Raw genomic sequence first — 18,585 nt, forward strand, 5'->3', positions numbered from 1 at the left:
TCCTGTGAGGGAACATTTACAGAGAGTTGATGCGCATGAGAGCACATCTTACAGAAATGATGGAGATTCAGATTTTTCTCCTTGGTAAGAAACACATATCAGAGAAACTAACATTTTTTTTGGAAGGTTCTGTTATATATGAGTAACGCTGAACCAAGTGCAGTAAGATCTACAGTAAGATCGAGAATGTCAGTGTTATGTAGAAACACGCTGCTCTACAATTTATTTTTACTCTGAGTTGGATGGACCAACCTTTTTTAAAATAGTTGAAAAACACTATTTATTTTCAATCATTTTGATTTCCACTTTTCTAAAACATTATGATATATTAAAACCTAGACATTCAAAATGAAGAAAAAGAAACTTGCATTCTAAGAAGGCTAAAGCAACTTCTTTTGACTAAATCAAAATAATTAGCTTTGCTGTTTATAAATTAAGTTGCAGAAGCAAGAATGTGCCTGACAAATTGGCAACCTCCAACAGGAAAACAGTGTGCCAGAAAGTTACCAATTAGCTTTAATTATAAGTACATAGAGTGTGGGGGGTGGCACCACAGTAACTTGAAAAATGCCGTCAGCTTAGTCTGGCAAGGTATTTACATATATTCACATTTTATGCCTTTGCTTTGAGATAAAAAGATTAGCCAGATATAAAATCCTTTCCTTTACAATGCTTCTAAATGTGTCCTTTATTTATATTAATAATGGGAACCCATATAATATTTCTATAAGGATTAAAATCAAGTCCAGTTCTTTGGAAGAAATGCAAACCAGAATATTGCGTGGAAACACAGAAACAACTCTCCTTTCCCCGCCCAACAGTTCTGCTTTTCACGTGCTTATAGCTGATACTGTGAACAACTGCAAAGCCCTGAGGCTGTATCTGTTCTGCCAGACAGTATGTAACAATATATAATGGACTGTAGAAGTCAAGTCGCAATACTTAAAAAAGAATTTCTATTTCTTTTCATGAACACATTACGTACAATTAAACTCCACATTATTCCATGTTTTCTTCCATTAAAAATACCGCACATATTCAGGATTAAAGGCAGTATAATTTGAAGCATACACATACAAACCCAGTAATGCACAATTTTAATAATCTTTTGTGTTGCTAATATCCAGACTTCAAATCCTAATCCTACTGCATTAGTAACTTCTTATTTTTAACTCACTGCTTAACTACCAAAGCTCCTTCAGATAGTTTCACTTAGAAGAGTCGTTCTTTGCTCTCTTTTTTAAACACAGCAAGGTGAAAGTTTGCTGGTTACATTCAAAGGTGAATGTGTTTCAGGGGTGAGTGACTGATCTTTATAAACAGTATATTGACATTCTCTATAAAGAACCCTGGGACCTTTCAGGGCAAAGTATGTTTCTTGGATCGGAGGTGTTACCAGCGACAATTTAAAACTTCCAGAGATATGCTTATTTTCCAAACTCGGTCCCTAAAAATGACCATAATGTAGAGGACGCCTTACAATATCTGAGACGCAAACAGACACACAAACATAGCCATTTGTATTCACTTCTACTACGGATAATTTACAATTATTTCAGCTGCAGCCTTCCACAATAACTGGCTGCTTGCTACATGCTTGGGAAACTATATAGTGACAGAGTATTTGTACAACTTATTTGGGTTCCTAATTCAACTCATTATGTTAGCAGGCCCCTACATTCCCTGTAGACAACAGAGAGAAACAGGCTTCTTTAGGGGGAGTCTTAGAAGACCCTGTGTTCCCCCCCTGAAAAAAAGCCCAGGTCTGTCCACTGACTCACCAGAGACACTGGGGAGTTCTCAACTTGGATACTTAAACTGAATTTGAAGGTTTTAAGTACACCTCTGAAATTCTTGATCTGTTTGTTACAACTGACTTCTGGTGATGGACGACACTCAGATGTCTGTAACACACTGTCTTAAATGGGTTATTAGGTTTTCGCAGTTTTGAGAATGCACGATCTGCCTGTAGTGTTTGCTGGTGGAAAGAAGATAACCGTGAGTGACCCGATTCAGTTTTTTCAAAGATATTCCATAATATAATTATGGGTTATGTATCTACTCTGAATAGTCTCTGAATATTTAAATATTGAGAAAATTTGATGGCAGACTGAAAGGCTTACAGAACTCGCCATAGGAGTAGTTCATCAGAGGAATGAGGCTCTGACAAACAACATGCTGTCCTCTACATATTACACATACTTCTTTTCCACCACATCTGAAAGATGCATTTTCTTGTTTTCCTTGGTGCAGAGTGGAACAGAAAGGTTGTGTGAAGTTTATAATGGAGAATATAAAGGCTATTCTATTAGACAGTAAAAGTGATACATAAAGGCATGAAGACAGAGAGACTGAGAAAAGCTATGATACTGATCATACCGTCTTGCAATTTCTTTTACAAGTTGGAGATTGCTTTCAGTCTCAGAAAACTCACAGAAATTAGGCAAAACCAACAGACCTTTCCTAACACTGCCTACTAAAAACATTGCACACCCAGCATTATCCTTCAGCACAATTATCCATACCTTTACAACCCCACTTGGACAAATTAATGATTACCTTTGATAACAGTACCCCTGGAGACCACTCAGAAGCCTCTGCAAAATATGGCTGCTCACTTGTCCAGTGTTGAGCCCAGCATCCTACTAATTTTCAAGAGCAATTCAAGGTGTTGATTTTAATAATAAAATAGAAAAAGCTTTATGTAACCCATTCCTAAATGACTATTCTTTCTTACATGAGCTGTAATGTCTGTGAATCTGTAAAGTGCTTTGAAATTTTTTAATATGACTGGTGCTAGCAAAAACCAAGTTAGCATTATTGTCAGCTGTTTAACTGAGAAAAGTGTAAAAACGATGCATTTTCTAAATATCTGAGCAATTAGACAACAGTTAAAACAGTATTATTATTGTTCATATTTATTCATGAAAAATACGTACCTGAAAAGGCAAAGAATCATACTTCCCATTGTAAGAGCAATCAGAGATAAACTGTGTCCAAGGGTATAAATTGCCTTCACCCTTACATAGAAGTTAACCTGCACAGAAAAATATATATGCAGAAACCACTTACTGATATGTAAAATTGACTATGAGATTACCTAACTTTCCATTAAATAGCTCTGAAGGCTAAATAAATAGCATTATTTTTACTCTTTGCTCTACAGTACGTGATGAAAATGTAATATCTTTATTCCAACACATTTTTGCAATGCAATATCTCAAGCCAATTGACCTCAGTAGAAAATTCAGCCTCAGGAACTCAAAACTTTGACACACAAACTGGTACAATTTCAGCGGATTATTCCATGTCAATGAGGTCAAAGAAAATATCAGATTCATCAACTTCCATAAACACAATCAAACTGGGAAGAATGAGCCACAGTTTGAAAGAATGGATTATGTCTGAAAGAGAGAATCTCTCTCAGTCCTTCTGCTCCAGTGTACTTCATAACGCATTTATACATTAGTGTAATTTTAAAGACATTTTAAAGTCTCATTAAATTCCTAATCTAAATGCTCAAATACTTTATTAAATTGTGACCCAATCAACCCCTTCTGTCTTTTTTAAAGTTATTTGCTAAAACTTGGAAAGAAAATTTTTCAACAGAGGAAAAGCAGACTCAAGTGCACAGTCCACTGACTAACTGCAGTTATCTGTAAATTTACCAGCTACATATTACATTAAATCCTCTGAATGACATCAAGAAAAATAATGCTACACACTCTCGAAATTAAGCTGCTTCTTCATCTATGCCTACCACAAAGTCATTAGACTGACATTATTTTCCACTGAAGCTAGATAAAATATTAATATTGTAGTTTTTACTATGTAATGAAATTAAAGTTTTTAATAGCAGTGTACAATGTGCTACGTGTAACAGACAGATTTTCAATATTTAGTGCACATGGTTATATCACTCACTTTCTCAAACAATGTTTGTAAAAAGCTGCAAGGAAGCAATACTTTTAAATAAACTAAGATTGCAAAATGAAAAGCAAAACACTTAATATGTTTATTTTTATGTGAAAGGCCAAGTAAAGAGGTAACTTTGGCAATCCCCGTTCATGATGAAATTAATTGGACATTCACTTGGCAAGTATTATAGAAATATGGAAAAGACTAAATGAAATGTTAAAAAAAAATGAAGAACCTTGAAACTACACTATCATAGATATGGTTAAATGGGAAAAATGAAGGAACTGTAACTGCCATAGACCTTAAGTTTATTCATAGCAACAGCCATGCTTGTTAGGAGCTAAAAGCAGCATACGAGGTGTCAAAGGAAACTGAAATCTCTTTTTTTAATCAGAGAAGTAAGCTGTGATGACCTTATTGACAACAGTCCTGACATTTTAATGTTTTGTTTGCTTTACATAATATTCGTTTGCTGCAGAGATAAAGAAGGAAAATACGGACTTAATGAAGTTTCCTGTGCCATTAGAATGACTGTAAGCAAGCTCCTCAGCTAAAACCCTGAATAAATATTGCTTGGCTTTTTGTTTTCTTTTTGTTTTTAAATTGGCATCCCTGGGTGGTTAAAATTGTAAAACCTAAAGTATTACTTCACAGCTCTGCATATTTGGAAAGACCCATGCATTCCTAGGGACTCCATGTGGGCATAGATCATAGGCTCCATTCCACCTAGCATTAGGTGCCTACACTGCAGATATAAAAATCTAAGCCAACATAGGGTCTCTTCATAGGGCCTTCTGGGAAGCACTTCTTGTATCCATGTAAGCAGTCAGTGTGGACTTCATTGGATATATTTCTACGGACAATGAAGAAGCTGCACAGTGACTCATTAAGGTGTAGCTACCCAGAGTGTACAACTGATTGCACTTAGACGGGTGCCTGAAAAGATCCTGGTTTTCCACACAAACCCTGTGTTTGCTAAATAGGACCCTACGTAGACCAATGTTTCTTGAACAATGTTTCTAAAACTGTTTCAAATACAACTCTAAAAATATTTTTTTCAAAATTAAGATAATTTCACATAAAATGAGTTCTGAAGAACTGCCATTCAATTCCCTGCTAGAATGGCAGAATTATACTCCCCAGTTTGGCTCATTTTTTGGACAGCTCTAAAAACTATGCCTACAGACAAGCACTGCAGAGCACCCCTACGCTTCTTTAATTTGGCATCTGTCATAGCAAAAGGAATATCAGCCAGTTTCCAGGCAATTTTCTGAGAACAGAGCGATAAACAGTTTCTCAGCAGCAATTACAACAGCCCATGGCACCAAGAATACTGCAAATATTTGGGGCACCGTCCTTCTTTCATTCAACCTGACCTCCTTTGCAAAATCATGGAAGAAGGATGCTCTGATAAATGATTTGACAATTTGGCAGTCTCACGTCCCCATCATCAGTATTCTGGAAGAAAATGAATTTTATTTCCTGACCTCGTGCACATCAGGAGTTGCAAATAGAGTGTAAAGTTTAGAAATGATGCAGAGGAGTTCCACAACATGTTCTATTTGTTATCAACATGTTGACATTTGCAGACCCCACTAAAACACATTTCTACTGAGTGTACAAATAGAAGCCTGGATGGTCTCTAAAGCAGAAAATCTCAACATCCACCGTGTAAATTTGAGGAATGATAAATGTCGTTTGCAAACGAAGTTGCAATGACAATGAATCTGCATTGTTTAAACAGTGAGTAGAAGTTTTCCTGTTCACTTTCACAGAACAGTGATATTCAAAATCACACTACTGCAGACCAGGGACACGAGTCTCCCCGGGTATGCTAAAGCCATGCACACAACATCTGGTAACAGTGCACACGGGGACAACTTTACACCACTTATCTTCTTATCCTGGAAACTACCAAGTAGCTTAACAAATCCCAACATGTTAAAGTAACCACTGATCTCCTTTAATTTGTATTTGTTAACAGTCTTCAAAAGGAAAGCACATAAACCAGGACTTCTGATGTAAATTGTGTCCTGGCCCTTCACAGTGCCCAGCTGAAATTATTTCCTCCCACCTGTTCAGGTTTCTTATTGTGCTACAAAATCTTAAAGCAGCTGTAAGGTCCCTTTCTGCTGCTGAGCAGCAAAAGTTGGTTATAAGATCTGATCCACAGGCAGTCTTAATTTCGCGTAAGGAGCAGAAATAACTTGGTGACGAGAAACATGAGTTTGACACATGTCAACTCATGCCTTTGCTGTTAAACAGATGACTAAACCGACCCAACTGTGTTCTTTTCTGTAAGTATCATGATCTCTATACTCGCGACTTAAGATTAGCTCCCTCTGGCTAGACATTAAACTTCCTCCCATCCCCTCCTTGCTTCATTCAAAAACTCTCTTGTGCTGACTTTCTCACTGCTGACATTGGGGTTGGGCCTTTGTACTGGTTTTGGCTGGGACAGAATTGATTTTCTTCATAGCAGCTCGTAGGATTTGTGCTGAAAACAGTGTTGATAACAGAGGGATGTTTTAGCTATTGCTGAGCAGTGCTTACACAGTATCAATGGCTTCTCTGTTTTTCATGCTGCCCTGCCTGCGAGGATGCTGGGGGTGCACAAGGAGTTGGGAGGGGACACAGCTGGGACAGCTGACCCCAACTGACCAAAGGGATATTCCAAACTGTCTGACATCATGCTCAGCATATAAAGCTAGGGGAAGGAGGAGGAAGAAGGGAAGTTCAGAGTGATGGCATTTGTTTTCCCAAATCACTCTTATGTGTGATGGAGCCCTGCTTTCCTGGAGATGGCTGAACACCTGCCTGCTGATGGGAATCAGTGAATTAAGTTCTTGTTTTGCTTTGCTTGTGTGTGCAGCTTTTGCTTTACTTATTAAACTGTCTATCTCAGCCCACAAGTTTTCTCACTTCTATTTCTTCCGATTCTCTCCCCATCTCACTATGGGGGAGTGAGTGAGTGGCTGTGTGGGGCTGAGCTGCTGGCTGGGGTTAACCCACAACAGCCTTTTCCTGCAGACCCTGTAAAGAACTCTGCACACATATGATACACAGGAATTATTAGGAAGTTGACAGTACTAGAAACTTTGTTATTTTGATGCAAGGATCCTTAAGAATATTTGAGTTCATAAAATACATTTAGCTTAAAATAAAGATATTAGCAGTTTTGATTATAGAATTCTGTCACTAGTAACTACTTATCCCATATTTACATGCATGTCTTCTTTCAACCACATAAAGTAGCTATTCCTGAACGCGTTTGACATTTTTTGAGAACTCATTACTCAAGTCCTTGTCTTCTACCTGCCACTGAATATAACATTAGTTTCTCAAAAATGAGTCACAACATCCTTTACTATTAATTAATCCAAAGGGGTTTTGTATTTACAGCAGGGAGTGGATTTCGAAGACTGTACTATGGCAATATGTCTTTTATGTTCTGAGTGACTAATCCAGGCTGTACAACATACACAAACACAAACGTACTACACATCTTACTATCACATAATATGATTCAGTTAAGCTGTATCAGCATCTTTACATTTAATGTCTTCAATGTCTTAAATCACAGTCAGTCAAAAGTGTGCATTCTGTTCATCAGTATAGAATACCTAAACTCATTGACATTCCCCCTCTTCTTTCAAATTCAGAAAGGAAAACCAAATAGAGAATAACGTCATTCTAGCTACAAAATATCTAAGCAATAGAACCCCATTATCAAATTGCCTTGTTTTGCTGAACAGACTAAATAAAGTGAAGCTACAAACTAACTACACTGAAATGAATGTGCCAGATTTAGCACCAGCTGATTTCAGATCAGCATGTGAGGTAAGAACAGATTTGCTGGCTATCATGGCTGATAATTTATTACCAAGTAAGAGAGGACAGAGACCTGTTCCCATATTCCAAGATCCCACTTGCAACATTTTACATTACCAAAAGGTTTGCTCAACTTTTCTGACTTTTATAGCAACAGACATTGTAGCTGCCCTCCTTACGCAGCCGGAGATACTGATTACAGATTCCAGACCTGAAAAAATGCAGTCAAAAGAGACATTCAGTTCACCCTTAAGTAGACATCACCGTTTGGTCAAAACAAGTTCCACTGACATAATGAACAAGCCATACCTACTTGCCTAAATGTAATCATGTAGTACTACTTGATGCCCTAGAGTATCCAAGACACCTGCATGGCAGATATGGCAAAGCACCACTTGGCTGGAATGGCAGCAGTTAGTCAAATGGCACTAGATACCTCTATTTAAGCAATCACATCAAGCCCTGTTTCCACACACTAGTGATTAGACACCTACATCTCAAGTAATATCTAACTTCAGGAATTTTGATTTGCAACTTAAATTTCAGCTTTCCAGGATGTAAAATATGAAGCAAGTATGTGAATGAAAACAACTGGAAAATAATTTGATGTAGCTGACTGTGTTGGCACAGCCATCACTGAGAGACCCAAGAAATTTGTTCCAGCACCTGCTCTGATGTTCCGAACACAGCCGAGTCAGTGCCCACCAGATAAGAAAACCTGATGCATAAGGTGACAGGTTTCACATTTGGCTTCTCCTCTGAATGGGTAAGAACAAATCTCTTGTCTTCTGATCACTTATTCTGATGCAATTATTTGCAATTCAACAAGTTCACTGCTTATGGAACAGTCACTGCTTGTGTTATCAGATAATTCTCTCATCTTTGTATTATATTTTTATGTTAATAATCCTTTAAAAGGCCCAAGCATACCAGATTCAGACAGAGGTTGTATATTTGTTGCTGTACACTTCTATGGGAGAACTTATCTTGGGCCGCATATCTCCGGGACACAGGGCTCTACCCACCCTGGGGACAGTGATGCACAGACATCAATATGATGGATACAAAATGTCCGTTTATTTAGCTGCGTCACACTATCTTTGCTATCTTTCCGTCACATCCCGTGATCTTCCGGTCGCCGATCCCTGTCTATTCCCCTACATATATTGTCCTTAATCTTTGTCTTGCCTTGGAAGTTTTTGTTTAGGAAATATGTAAATTGTTTGGTGCCAAGTATATCAAATTTATATCTATGTTTAGTCTGCATTGCCTTTGCTCACTTTTTCCGTATTTTTGCCCATCTTCATTTCAGAATGAATTGCACTGCTCCTACATTCTTTTCCTCCCCTCATTCCTGTCCTAGACACAGCACCCATCATACTTTTATAAATTAAGAGCACAGAATCAACTGATTTACAGACTCTAACAATCCATGGTCACTATATATTCTTTAGATGGCATTCATTAAGATTTTTATAAGAATGATTTTGGACCAGAAGTCATTATTGGGAAGTTGCAGTCAGACCAATATTCCCATGGGAAAGCCTTGATTCTGCTTATATATTCTGCATTGCTTCAAGTCAAGAACAATTTGAACTCAACATATCTTTTACTTCCTCTTTTCTTGGAATCCATTACACTGAGTTACAACACTGAAATTTATCTGGTTTATGTAATTCAACTGAGTGCTTTTTCCATTTTTTGTGGAATAATTTTTTTTGGAGATCTCTATAAAATTGATTTTAGGATAAGCAATTTTGCCTTCCTGTAAATATTTTACCTACCCAGGAATGCACAGTCCCTGTCTACTTCCTCAAAACAAGTTAGAATAAAGTGCAGGACAGTACAGTAAAGAAACAGATGCACTAACAGCCACTGAATTTTGCAGGGATGAGGCCATCTGAGCTAGGTATAAAGATTCTCTTTATAACCAATGAATAGAAGCAGCAGAGTGCTATTCACGTCATCCTAAGACAGGTATCTAAAATAATTTAGGATAGTGAGGTAAAGCCAGCTACCTTTTCTTCATTAAATATAAATGGAACCTAGAGAGACTAGTGCAGATGAGGATGACAGATGTCTAAAGTTAGACAAGATGACTCTGACCCAGGACTTTCTCCACTGATTTGGTCAGCTTTCCATTGGGCAGTAAAAGCATTACAAAACTTTGGTTTTTATTTCCATTAAGATTTTTTCCTTTATTCTTTTTTTTCCATCTTGTTTTGAAGGCCAAAATTTGAAGTCTGGCATTTGTTTTTGCTTTTATTTGGAATTTTTCCAACTGAGGTCCAACTCTCATGGGATTCTCTGATATCACAAGTCTGTTTCCTCAGTAATAATATCATGAAATAAAAATATAACATATTCTTTTAAAAACTTTCAAATAACTACTGGTGAGTAGATGAAATGAATAAGGTAAGACTTGTTTAGCTTAATGCATGTAACTGTGGGATATAATCTTTTTAAAAGGTAGGCAACTCAACAGAATTAGTCTTTGTCTCCCAAGATGGGGGGAGAACACTCTTCTGCACTATGATTCATGTGCTTCATTGTGGTTGTAGCAATTCAAAGAAATTATGATTATATGATTTCCATCCAGACTCCAAAGACTAGATCTGCTTTGACTGTAGAGAAGGCATAGACTGTCTGGATTAAATGCAGATGAGTATATTGTATAACCTAGTCAGATGAAATTCATCTGACTTGTAATTCTAGTCACGCAAAAGTACATTTTTTTTTGCTTACTGTTCAAAAATCTCAGTTTCATGATGTGTCTGTACATTAGCAGCCATCATACTATTACCGGTAACTGCACACAGTCCTAGTGATGCCAGCATCACATAACATAATAAGCATGTATGTCAAAGTTACTAAAGATTAATGAAAAAGAAACCAGTAGTGCTTGGTACAAAGAAATTACAGGGAAGTGAGAGAGGAGGCATTTTTGAAGGGTAATTTACTAAAAGGTCAGGTGTCAGAAGCTACTGATTAAGCTATGCTTTAAATACCGTTTTCCCATGGAAATATATAAAAGTTGTGGATTTTAATCTTGTCTTGCACCATTCTCACAACAGATAGGGGCTTTAATATGTAAATACAGCTATGTACACAGATGATGTATATTTTGAAAGTCAGCTAGAAATTAAGGTAATTCAAGTAAACCTAATTTAAACAAAATTAAATACAATGTTCATCAATTCAGCTTACTTCAAAACCACATAGTTAAACTGATTGAGCCTTAGCCTTTTTAATTAATTTCTTCTGTTGTAATTTACATTCATTCAAAGCAAGACACTGGTCAAAAGGAGTTGTCATTCTCACCAGATCTAAAATGAGCACAGAGCATGTAGAAAGCACAGCTCCAATTCTAGCTGCTGTAAACTGCAGATGTTCTTTTTCTTCAAAATATCCTGTGCTTTCCTCTTAAAGGATATCTTACAGAAGACAGTACTGCAGAATGATTTTATAGTATGTTAAAGAAAACCAGTATGTTAATTTCAAATCTGTTGGTTTTTTTAATATCATCCCTATGTTGCATTTGTGAGGAAAAGTTTTCATAAAAACATTAGGAGTTAAATGCCCTTCTCTAACACATTTTTATCTTACAATCAATGTCTTAGACCTATGACTCCTCTTAGTACCTCACTGTATAACTTGTACCCTCTCTTTCCTGAGATGTGAATCTAAACTTAAATAGGTAGAGGGAGAGAGAGAATATCACTGAAAGGTATTTTTTGCCTGATGGACTCCTTCCCTTATGAATAAAATACTACGTGCTGTTTTTACCAATAGAGTATCCTGAATGAAGTTCTTGACTGGCCTGTTTGTAATAATGCCTCCACAATGTCCTGGAGAGTTTATATTTAATTCATAACTCCTCAGGGCTCATGGCTGAATGGACAAATTGGTCCTTTCAGGTCTGCTCTTGACTGGCCAGGCTAGACTATGATCTGCCATCATGCTGCCAAGTTAACCAACTTTGGAGGCTGTCAGTTTGCAAAGGTATCAAATAAACAGACAAAAGGAATAACATCCAAAGGAAAAAACGAAGGATGTTATTTTTAAAAAAACCTGTTCCTAAAAAGTCAGAGAGAAGGAAAGCAGCTTAAATTGATTTGCAGGCATTCTCAGAATTCAACACAAATTTATCTAAGAGCATATCTGAGATTATTTTTTTATGTGTAAAGATTGAATTTCCAAAGCCAGTAGTAAATGCATCTGCTAAAGGGAACAGTGAATGGTCTAGAAATCCCCTAAGGGCAATAAAGGATTCTCACTAGAGATATCCTTTACTCCAGTGCTGTCATGCTTCAGCTATTACCAACTTGCAACTGAGATGATCTCAGTCCTTAGAAAGCATCTAATGGCCAATTCAATAGCACTGGCAAGAAACAGAGGAGCCATTATATCTACATTCTCCCAAGAGTCATGCCCTCTCTATATAAGCCACGTGTAACCTCTTGAAGCAGATGGAACTATACCAGCTATATTCAGTTTGTTCACAGAATTGGAAGTTGAATGGTCCTTCACCTTATCAATTTTTGAAGACATCATAAAACCCCATTATTCAAGTTGGGAGCTAGACTATTGTCTAATAACTCCAACTGTGGATGTGGATGCATAAATTGCATTCAGCTGCATAAATTTACCAAAATTGTTGCTGTCTATAAACAAACTTGCATGGCAGGTGTTGATATTACAGAATTGAAAATATTACTTTAAATATTTTTCAACCATTAGACTATCTAATAAGAGAGTGTTTTGTACTTTGGCATAAAGAAAGTAGCTGTGATTCAAACAGCATTGGGTTGACTGAAACAAGCCCAACAAAAATGGACTTGTTTCTTTTTTTTATCATTCCGTACCATCTTGAAGAAACGGCCGAGATTTGATTTCAGAAAATTTCCGTTGACTGAATCTTCTGAAATTGGACTCGTCTTACTTGTCGCTGATTTTAGAATTCTTAAATGAAGGAAAAAAGGTGAAACCCCACAAGAACTTTCTAACAAAGAGTCAGTTGTCCAGCCACACTGATGTAACTGTGCCTCTAATTTAGCCTCTAGCTATGTACTCTGAGCTTGACAGTAACTGTCAGGCAGCCTGGATGTAAAATGACTCCAGTCACTTCTACCCACTAGGGAGAATAGAGGAGGTTGTCTTCCTCCAGAAAAACCACATTATTTAAAACAATGTTTCTGGAATTCTGTACACAAGCATGACCTCTACAACAAATAGTCTGACTAAAGTCAAAACAAGAACACTTTGTACTTTTAGTCCAGCACAATAGCTGTCAGTGTCTTAATTTGCCTGTAAGACATCTGTAACTCCTAGTGACTCAACAAAAAAATTGGCAAATGGTGTTCTGAAACTTTATGTTTATTAAATATACACACAACGCTCATAAAGACAAAGAGTTAAATTCTGCACTTTGTTGTGGTAGTTGAAAACAAGGGAATTACTTTAGATTAATATTGACTTAGTTATAGCTATTAAATATTTGTCACTACTTTTTACATAGTACCATTTAGAAACAAACTCTTTATATTGTATTGCTGCAAAAGAAACCGGCAAAGCAATACCAAATCTGACAGCACATAGAAATCATTCTTTTATGCAAGATGGTCATATCTTATTCCTTACTTACTATTCTGTGTGAACCATAATTAGCCAGTTCTCAGTTAAACATTAGCTTTAACCTCTGAACTTAGTAAAAAATTTACAAGATTGGCAGGAGTAAAATGAGTGCAAAGAAGGTATGGATCGACCAAAACAGAATTTAAAACTAAATTATATTTTTATAAGATTTTAACACAGGATAAATATCAAAACCTGTTGAGATTTTGTAACTGTATTCAAAGCATAAACTGACTCGAGACATGCATATGAAATTGAAATGCCATTATCAACTTGAAATGACATGAAATTTTCTGCATGTCTAACAAAAATCGCACTTTTGCTACAGGAGTAAAAACAGCAGGCTTCTGCAAAATATTCACAATTATCTAAGCAATACTGATTCCAAAGACGAAATCCAACAATTTACTTTTAAAATTTTGAAGAAAATATTCAAACTACAGTCACTAAACTAAACTCAATAGGTAGTTAGGCACAGCAAAAATCAGTAGCTTATGCTTTTCAGAACAATTTTATGGAAACTTTTTTCCTTTTATTTTTGTGGCCACCTAATGTTAACAGGTTTTAGAAGAGTACAAAAAACACACATATAAAAATAAATTGGATTAGTACAGGTTTGTGTGATTAGTGTTATGTTCAATACACTTTTTTATAAATTCTATTCTTATGCATACTTGTGCTTTGTTTTCTTAGAACAGACTCCTTTTTCTGCTAATGTTTCCTTTAAAGTTAGTTTCATGTTATTTTTACTAAGTTCAGGAGACAGAAGTCTTCTGTTTATTTACAGAATAGACATAGCCCAGAAGCTTCCTAGGCAAAATTGAGTTACCCAGTGGATCTTTCAACCTCAGCCTTGGTCTGGAAGGACCTCTAGGGGTGCAAGGGTAATCTAGTGCTGAAGGACAAAATGCTCTGAAGAAAGTCTATGGCCTGATTCTTTGTCCAAAGGAGTTTTACAATTGACCAGATGTCATCCTTAATGTAAAGAAAAACTCACATCTCTCTGTTCTTTTAACAAAAAAACATACTATTGCCAATACTAAACACTAATAACAATACTAAATACTAATAATACTAAAGTATTTATGATCATTACCATCCCAGGTGACTCTTCATTTTGTTTATTCTGTGGGCTAGTATATTCATGCAATACTGTGTGTAAGAGAGTCTAGTATTCACAGGTAAGATTATTTACAAGTATATTAAAATTTGTTCTTCCATTTTCGTGATACACGTGTCATAGTACATTCCATAATATCCAAATATTCATAGAAGAACAGATCAGAAAACCTTAAACTGTACAAATGCTGTAAAATCAGAATTGGGCCTAGCAAATGAGTTCTGTGCTTTAGAAACACTGAAATGAGCAAATGCAAATAGAAGTGGAATAAAGGCCCCTAGCTCTTTCCTGTTGCAAAACGAAATTCAACAACACAGTAGCAATTTCTAAAATCTTGTAGTTCTTACTTTTACAGGAATACATATACTGAGATAAAGAGATCGAGTACATGTTGTGGACAGTTTACTATTTTCTTATCAGGCACTTCCACACTTTTTACAATGGTGCAGTGCAAACCCGAATTTACTAAAAATATATGTAACAAAACTGGTATTCGTCATGGTATTTAATAATCTTTATGCAAGTAGTTAATGATATCCCTTTTGACACATCTCTCCTTCAATTTACCTTAAGCCTAACCATCACCCAAAAAAGACGAGATCAGCATTGCCTCAAGTATCTCTTAATAATAGCAGCATCATTAAGTAATGAAAAATACAGAATGTAATGTAAATAAATATAGCATGACTTATAGGCACATAGAAAAAGCATTGGTAGATGGCTGCCCTGCATTACATTTTGTTGAGAGGGAGGGATTCAATTTAGTCTCAGTACAAACAATGCTTTAGTCCAGTACAATGAACCACTTCACAGACAGTAGTAATCCATCTGTTTTCTAAAGGTAGTTACAGACATTCAAGACAGTGTCTGTGTCAGCCCTGACCTCACTGCCTTGACTCCACTTGTCTTTGGTAATGTATCTGTATTGGGTAGTGGGTAGCTCACCCAGGATGTTATCTCTGGCAGCAGCCTACGAGTGAATGCTTCGGGAAACTGGCCAAATAGGGGAATACTTCTTCCATAGATAATGCTTCTACTCATGCACAAGCTTCCAGAGTGTCATCACATTTAACAGCCCTGAGGATCTTTCTCTCCATGGATTTGCCTTTGTATGACCCTATGCATTCAAATCACATAGCCTGTAACTTGTATATATTGTTTTTTGTGTGATCTAATAAAACTTGGGCCAATTCACGCTAAGATTAGACAACACTGTATTAACTGACCCAGTCATTATTTTAAGTAAAGTGGACACATTTCAGTCCTTTACATTCACAAGGCATCTTGCCATATATTAATAACGTTGACAGAGATTTTAATACCCTCTGAGTACAGCTAGGAAACATCTCTAGCTTGTTCATTCTAGATAGAAGATGTCAAAATATGTCCACACAAGAGGAAAGATTGCAATGAGGCTTGGATTGGGTTAATACACCTTGACATGTGTTTCTAGCACGGTAAAATCATGCTATTCATTTTCACATAGTGCTGCCATGACTTCACCAGAAACATAAAAGGGAAAAAAAGACACTTCATAAATCTAAAACTTCATCTTGAAGGTTAGCAGTAACTAGTTTACTTATAGGAAAGAGAATGGAAGTATATAATAAAGGTTTAGATCTACAATTTGATGTGATAACAACATACAGATGGTTTGTTCAGACACTGTCATACTTGTCAAATTGGTCCCCTCTAAATATAGACAGGAGCACTAAAGAATACTACCAAAAATCTAACATAAAATAAAATATTCTATTTAAGGGTGATTATCAGCAACTTCTAGTTAATTTCAAAATGTTAAGCAAATAGTTTTTTTACAGAACCTGCCAATATACCACTTGACATGGAATAAAATATGAACATTTTGAATGAGTAAAATCAATGCAAACTGTGGAAGCAGACAAGATCTTTCATACCCTGAACAATATCAGTGAACTTGGCAGATAAATAATAGATGACATGCTTACAGTATTTTTAAATAAGCTTTCTCATTTCAGTGCATTTTCAGCATAAAACTTTGGTACCTATTAATAAATCGCCTGTTCAATATTTGCTCACCAATCTCTATAATTTAAACCTTCTCTAGGGTATTCAAATCTGCCCAAATAGATGCATACCTGAAGATATATATATGTCTGTGTGTACGCATATATATAAATAAATATAAAATATGTATAGAAATAAGTCCCCTTTGAAGTATAGATACAAGTCCATATCCTAAAAGACAGGGAAAAAAATTTAATTGGATCTATAATGGAAATTCATTCAGCAATGAAGATACAGGCACCAAACAGACAACAAAGACTGTTTCTACCTACTCCGTTAACATTGTCTTCAGAGAACCCATACAGAAAAAAATTTAAGACTTACCACAAGAAACGTATTTTGCCACCTTCCCTAAAATATGATCTCCTTAGTTACCGTAACTTTGAGGGCAACCTCACACATCATTCAAAGCATATTGTTACACAATATTTTTGTCTCGAAAATATTTTGGATCCAAACACTTAGGATTTAATTTTGAGTTCTTTTTGTTGAAATTCTACGTCAAATAAAAATTAACTATACTGATTGATGTCAAGTAAAGACTTTTTGGTTTGAGGTGCTACCAATGAGTGCTAAAATCTGAATTCAAGAAAACATCTTTCTGTGTAACAGCTGGCGGACGCAGAACCTTAAATGCCTCCTGAAACCTCACAACTGCATGATACTTGCATTTTTTATATTGTGTCCCATGAAGAGATGGATTTAAACATATGCTTTCTTGTTTCCCTTTTCAGATTTTATTCTGACAATTTTTGTCCTTCTTTAACTGCAAAGTATATAATATTTGCACAGGAACAGCTTACCTTCTCACAAGCCAGCACTATTGTATCCACTTTTTGACTTGTCAACTTTAAGGTTAGAAAAGAATTACTGTCTTGTCCCCCTGAAATAATTAGTTCATGATCTTCACGCAAAGAACATTCCCTGAGTAATGACACTGGTACTTGAGCAAAAAGGATGCAGCCCTCGGGCCATGTTGCTTGAAATGCAATCAGTGCTTGCATTTCCCCTTTCCCTCACTGTAACATGCTATGCATTTATTCTGACTATCTACGTTAGATATCCACGATATTCTATCTATCTATTTTATTTTTCTTAATAATTTTTTCAGTACCTGCTTTAAACATCTCTCTTCTGATTTTTATCCTCTCTGGTTTATTATTTGCTCTTTTGTAATATTACTACTACTTCCTATTCCCATTTTCTCTGGGTTCATTTCTGCAAGTATAGTCAACTTGCATTTCATTCTTCTTCAAATTACTAATATGTCAAACACAAACTGCTTTTCTATGATACTAGTTCATTTGCTAATTAAGTGCTGCTCACTACTTGAAATGCTATCTTTTGTTAATTTGAATTTTTACCTCTTGACCCATTTTCACTCCACATGACAATGTCTGGGTTGAACAACTGTGTTTTCAAATGGCAGCAATGCGTGTGCATCCCCAAGCTGCCAGATGATAACAATGTTTTAGAATGTGTCTTCAGAAAAGTTGGGAAAACAACACACTCTTTCCATTTTCCTCTTCAACTATTCTCAACTACAGAAATGGCCGGGCTTTTAAATACAGAAAGAGATGGCAAGAACTGCATGTCTTAGCTAGAATGCCAGCACATCTCTGCAAACCAGACAGAACAGGTCTGCTAGAGCTATTCCACACATATTAGAGTCCAGAAAAATCCAACCAGCCAAGTATCTTTATTCAGGAGAGAGCTTCATCTCTTCATGATAATGTAAGTTTTACAACAAACTCATCCTTATTAAGAATATCCTTCTCTGTTAGCCTCAGCAGAAAAACAGATAGAAAATAGGTAAAACGTGACAGAAAAAGTACTTCTTTCAACAAAAAGAACAAGAGATAGGATCTGCAAAGTGAACATATTTGTTTTTCCATTTATGCTGTATTTAAGATCTCTTGATATCTTTTTGAACTACTTCTAAGTTCTAACACAATTTAAAGTCCAACATAAATTTGCAATAATTCCAATGACTTAAATTAATTCTATTTTACTTATAACTTAAACACATACCAGCA

The 18,585-nt window shown here is 36.1% G+C and overlaps 1 protein-coding gene across 3 annotated transcripts in view; it reads right to left on the minus strand.

Moving 5' to 3' along the window:
• VIPR2 (vasoactive intestinal peptide receptor 2) overlaps positions 1-18,585 on the minus strand; it is a 58,051-nt gene that overhangs the window by 19,252 nt on the left and 20,214 nt on the right. For all 3 annotated transcript variants that reach the window (XM_075082386.1, XM_075082383.1, XM_075082385.1), the window contains exon 5: positions 2,940-3,037. In XM_075082386.1, coding sequence (XP_074938487.1) covers positions 2,940-3,037 — 98 coding nt within the window. The remainder of the gene's footprint in view (positions 1-2,939; positions 3,038-18,585) is intronic.

This window comes from Phalacrocorax aristotelis, chromosome 2, assembly GCF_949628215.1.
Source record: "Phalacrocorax aristotelis chromosome 2, bGulAri2.1, whole genome shotgun sequence".
NCBI lineage: Eukaryota > Metazoa > Chordata > Aves > Suliformes > Phalacrocoracidae > Phalacrocorax > Phalacrocorax aristotelis.